We start from the raw sequence: 5,246 nt of genomic DNA on the forward strand, positions 1-5,246 counted from the left end.
TTCATTCATGGATACACTGACTTACAAATGAAAACAGATAACAGAGTATATATAAACATCTCTCAATAATGAAGATACTTCCTAGAATTACAGTATTATAAATCTTCATAAATTTCAAACAATCTTCGTCGTAATCAATCGCAACGGAGCTTAGAAAGCTATTAATACGTATATTGTTTGCATACGGAATTCGTAAAGCCTCATTAAGACTTCCGTGGGTTATTTATCAAAATCAACACGGCACTTAACGCGTTAACATATTGTTGACGGTATACCGTGAAATAAATTTCACCGCCGCTCCCGTATTTCTGGAAAATATGTCAACGTTTATCAAGTGAAAAACGTCGATTCACGTGTCCCGCTAATAGTATAATCCAGCATTATTTTATTTACATAACCACACCAGTGCTTCATTTATATAGATTACATAGATTAGAAACAAAAGCACGAATCGAGAAACTATTATGTGAAAATCACGTGAATATTGAAATCCAGATTTATAAGCAAAACAGTAAGCTGAGATAACACCTCCAAAAGAGGATAATTTACCAGGTGAGTTTATTTTCGTTATAAGACTCCGCAGAATTCTGTGTTGAACTCTAGCTACGCCACTTAAGGATTCTCGATGCTGTTCTGCGCGTGCTCGTTATTTTTCGCTCTGTAGAAGTTGCTTGTAGACGTTGCTATTACGTCTGTATGTATTTGCCCGCTATGTTTGAAGAGAAAAATTGTTTGCGAAGATTTTCTACGATCCTCGCACATCTTTTCTATGAGGAAGCTATCGATGTAACCACCATTTTGGTTGTTCTTGTTTAATTGCTATGAAATTTGACCTACTTAAGCCTACTTAACCAAGGAAAAGATATTTCAGGCGATCAAGTGAATTAACCTTTCTCTTGAATAAATATTTTATTTGAATATTAAATTATTTTTTATTTGCAGTGAAAACGAAGATTTAGTAGTAATATTGGTCTCTTCATTCATTTATCGTTAATCGTCAATCGATCGTTGATCTCGTTATAGATAAATAACTATGGTAGTTTGGTCTAATTTTATATCTCGAACTATTTAACCTTTAAATATATGATTTTTCCAAATATATAAACTAACGTAAACGATGTATTTATAATTGAATCTTAAATCTGCAAAGAAGACATACTAAAGAGTGCATAGAGACATAGTAGATCTTATTAAAAATCGATACTGACCGAACATATTGCACGTTGTATTTAATTTCGTAATAGATAAACGCTTTGTTTATAAGTAACAAATACATCAATTTTCCACAAGCTGAATTAGCAAACTAAAGCAACGTGAATTTAAATAAGTAGATACTTTTCTATGCTGGAGCATTTGAAAAGCTAAATCGCAATAGTTTAATGCACAAAAAAAATTTATGCAATGTAACAGTCGAAAAGATATAAGACCGTTAAATCTGGAAAGAAACCGATATTTTATTTATCTTTATTCGAATAAACGAAATGAAATGAAACGGGTGATTGTTCTATTATCTGAAAATTCCATCACCTGGCTATTTTTATCTTTCTATTAATTCGGATATGAGAAGTTTCCTTGAACTTTCACATCCCCTCTCCTCCCCCTTTCCATTTGTCAAGACTCGTCACCGTAACGCTGCTCGTGAGTTTGTTATTCATAAAATGCTTTTGATTTACATTGTATTCATGAATCAGCATTGTCTAAAGGGGCATAAAAATTTGTACTGACGCGACACGATAAAAATAGTATTCGCGAAATTTACATTGTCAGGTGGCTCACCTGTTACGCATACAATCGACCTGTATGCATGCATGTGTTGCGTACGCAAACGTGATTTGTTTGCTGAATTATTCGGCATCTTGTTACGTAACCCTAATTGCGCGCTATATCTACCCGTATGGCCAGTTAATTGCAAGAATAATACGAGCACTGAAAAATAAGCGTTGATCGTATGACCCTACATACAATTCGAAACTAATAATAGAACAGTAAATAAGCAAGGATAATAAGCACAAAAATAATAAATCACGATGAAGCTGATATTTTAATGTGACGATTATTAATGTCACAAAATAAAGATCACACGAAAATGGTTTCATATGAAATAGTTGAGAAAAGGATTAATTTGATAGGTTCGATGATATAAACCTTTTGATTGATTGATTTAAGCCTGTGGTAGAGTTATTAGATCATGTTAGTATATTATCTTTTAACATGCTGGTGTTTATTAAAAGATATTGACTTGAAGATTAAAAGATTTCATTGTCTGTTGCATTATTATTAAGTTAATATTAAAACCATAATAGAAAACCATAAACAGCTTTATAATACCTTTTCTCTGAAGTTAGTCAAATACCGCTTGTTGTAGATAAAATATTTGCTTTGTTTAAATTTATTATATCTTTTGCAGTAAGACAGTTGTATGCTTGCAAACAAGCATAATATATCTATTAAATTTTACTATGCAATAATGATTAAATTAGAACCAATTACAAAGACCTTACCAAATACCAATGTGTTTTAACACATTTACAGAAATATTAACCTTAATTAAAAAGATGTGGGAAAAGGTTCAGGTAAAAAATAATAACAAATTTAATTGATGCATGTAGTACGTTTATTCTTTCAACGTTACATACGTAATTTGTATTTAGTATATTTAGAATTATTTCCATGCGTAATAACAATATCGAGGAAGTTGTTGTATAAGATCGTTACAGAAAACTGTTTATAAAAGTATAGAACTATTTTCATTTAGTGTGTCCCAATGGTGAAATGTACTCTGGCCGTGGCCTGCGGTGCAATTCGAATCTGCACACTGCCTACCTTCGATCCTAAGCTATCTCCATTGGCACAGATAACCGCATCGCTACCGGGTACGTTTCTGGCATTTATATAATGAATAATCCCTACAAAAAGACATTTATGTGAAGACACTCGAATATTTACTCAAAGCTTTTGATTTATACAAAGAATATGAATTTTCTTACTCTGCTCAAGTTTTAAATTTCGTTTTAAAACCAAACTTTTGTTTCGCAAGCCTCAAATTTTAATGAAGAAGAAATAATGGAAGAAATCTTACCGCTCATATCCAGGTGCAAAGTTAGAACCAAAATGAAATTGTAGACGTTCTCGTATGTGTACACTGTACTGAAAATTTTTTCACCTGCAGCATGTTCACCTACCTTAAGGTTTTTGAGGCTTGTAGCAATACGTGGCTCAAGATACGAACCCTATACAGAAACAAAAAAGCCTTTTATGAGGAAGAATGGGTATTATTTTTCTTCAATGAATCGATGAATCTGAACACAAAGATCCAGTTTTTTACGTGAAGTTCAAAGCTAAATGTGTTCCTTTATTTCGGTATTGATGTTTCTTAAGTTAATTTATATATTAGAAAAAATTATATAAAATGCTCTAACTTGTAAAGTAATCCATAATCCTAGTTCTCTATTATTTTTGCGTTGTTAACGACTAGGTTGTGAATGTTTGTACAAGTTAATATTTTTACGAATGCAACGAAAGCAAATAGTTTGTTGGAATCTTTTGATGCAAGTACATTTCAATTTGAATTTAACGGTGCATCTGCCAGTTATGGCAAGAGGTAAAGAATTAACAGTAGAGAAACGGTCTTCAATCATATCAACTCTTTGGTCGAATTGTACGTTGCTCTTTTCAATTTTTCATTCAAAATACATCTTTTCACTTTGATAGTATAGACCTTATGGTTACTCACCGGTATTGTTTGTGCCAAATCTTTGTCAGACAGTTTCAGTGTAACGGTTTCACGTGGATAATCAATAAATGCGAAATTGGCTTGTATTGCCAGGGATACGATGAAGACACCAGCAATTGAATGGAACATTTTGTATCGGTTGCACTGGATCTGTGACTGTGCCATTGCGGAAATTCACGGCTCTTTTATAACTTATACTAAAAGCTTCTCAAGGTACATTTAACTTATCCAAGTACTTACGATTATCTAAATCCGATTTATTGGTACAGTTCTCTTTTTTATAAATAAGGAAAGTGTTTCACACCCTAGACTAAAAGCTTATCAAGGTATATATGACTTATCCAAGTGCTTGTGGTTGTCTACATCCGATTTATTGATATAAGTCACTTTTTCATAAATAAGGAAACTGTTATCAAGAAAAAGTATCGCTATATGTTATTAGTCGCGGGACTAGATTCGTCGATCCGGTACAAACAGTGACACGAATGAAGATTTGCAAATTTTTAATTACGTGCGTCCCTAGCCTGAGAAGTATATTTTAATAATATCAGTTGAATCAAAAATACTTTCTTTTTAATTGATCTATAATTCTACTAACAATAACGGGTTATTGGCGATTCAATTAACGCCATAAACTAAACTTTCTAATTCTGAAAAAGGGTGATTTCAAAAGTAATATATGATGATAAGCCTTTAAAATATCTTTTATGAAAGTGGAATAAGTGTTAAAGAGGAAAGGTTCTTAGAGACCTACCTTTACATTGGATGTTCGATGAAGATCGTTCGGCGTTATCGATGAAGATAATATCAAAAACTATTGCTTTTTAATGATAAATAGATCTGTAGTTTTCAAAAATTTGTCCGTTTGTTCTTTTCTTGCAAATGTAAAAAATGCAATGTAATATCTTTCTTTCTTTATCCAAATTTTCCTTACTATTACGTGTAACAATTTTTAAGTATATACTTCTTTAAATGTACTAGATAGTCATCGACTATTTTCCTACAATTTAAAACCACCAGAAAGTAGAATTGTTTTTATAATTGAAAAGTATTTGAAATGAAAGTACTCGGTTCTGATTGCTGACGAAACTGGAAGGAAAAGAAAAATCTCTAATGCGCAAACGATATTATACCTGGATTAAGATTTGCACTAAAAGACAAACAACATTCTATCTCGATAAACGTAATATATTTTCTTGAAACGGTCTGTGTATTTCATTCCTCGCAGAGGTATCTATTTCATGTGTGTATAAGTATAGTACCTGTATTTTACGTGTGTAGAAGATATATGCGTATTCCTCCGTATCTGTACTTGAATTTGAGTAGGGTGACTTGGAAAGAAGGGGAAAGATATGCCGACAGAACTGGAGATCGACAGCAAGCTTTGCCGCCACAAAATTTGCCACCAACCATAAAAATCTTACCAAATACCAATATGTTTAAAACATGGAAATATTCCTCTATCCTGATTAAAAAGATATAAAAAGAAGTTCAGGTGAGTAATAATAAGAAA

At 32.2% G+C, this 5,246-nt stretch overlaps 1 protein-coding gene across 2 annotated transcripts; it reads right to left on the bottom strand.

Moving 5' to 3' along the window:
- Positions 1 to 2,591: 2,591 nt before the first annotated feature.
- Positions 2,592 to 4,101, bottom strand: LOC100643278. Of its 2 annotated transcripts, XM_012308005.3 has the most exons (4): positions 3,974 to 4,101; positions 3,734 to 3,889; positions 3,080 to 3,230; positions 2,592 to 2,906 (listed from the first exon to the last, which is right to left on the bottom strand). In XM_012308005.3, the coding sequence occupies exons 2-4, from the start codon at positions 3,860 to 3,862 to the stop codon at positions 2,752 to 2,754; spliced, it is 435 nt and encodes a 144-aa protein (XP_012163395.1). In that variant the 5' UTR covers positions 3,863 to 3,889; positions 3,974 to 4,101; the 3' UTR covers positions 2,592 to 2,751. The 2 variants fall into 2 exon arrangements, with proteins under 2 accessions (XP_012163395.1, XP_048261338.1); XM_048405381.1 differs by lacking the exon at positions 3,974 to 4,101 and having other exon boundaries at positions 3,734 to 3,932.
- Positions 4,102 to 5,246: the final 1,145 nt, after the last annotated feature.

The sequence above is a fragment of the Bombus terrestris genome, chromosome 4, assembly GCF_910591885.1.
Source record: "Bombus terrestris chromosome 4, iyBomTerr1.2, whole genome shotgun sequence".
NCBI lineage: Eukaryota > Metazoa > Arthropoda > Insecta > Hymenoptera > Apidae > Bombus > Bombus terrestris.

Bases quoted from the DNA above. Each gene is read 5' to 3' on its own strand.
- LOC100643278 (XM_048405381.1), bottom strand. From the start codon at position 3,898: ATGGCACAGTCACAGATCCAGTGCAACCGATACAAAATGTTCCATTCA. The intron at 3,231-3,733 runs GTGAGTAACCAT...GTTTCTGTATAG, and splicing joins ATTTGGCACAAACAATACCG to GGTTCGTATCTTGAGCCACG. The intron at 2,907-3,079 runs GTAAGATTTCTT...GTCTTTTTGTAG, and splicing joins TTTGCACCTGGATATGAGCG to GGATTATTCATTATATAAAT.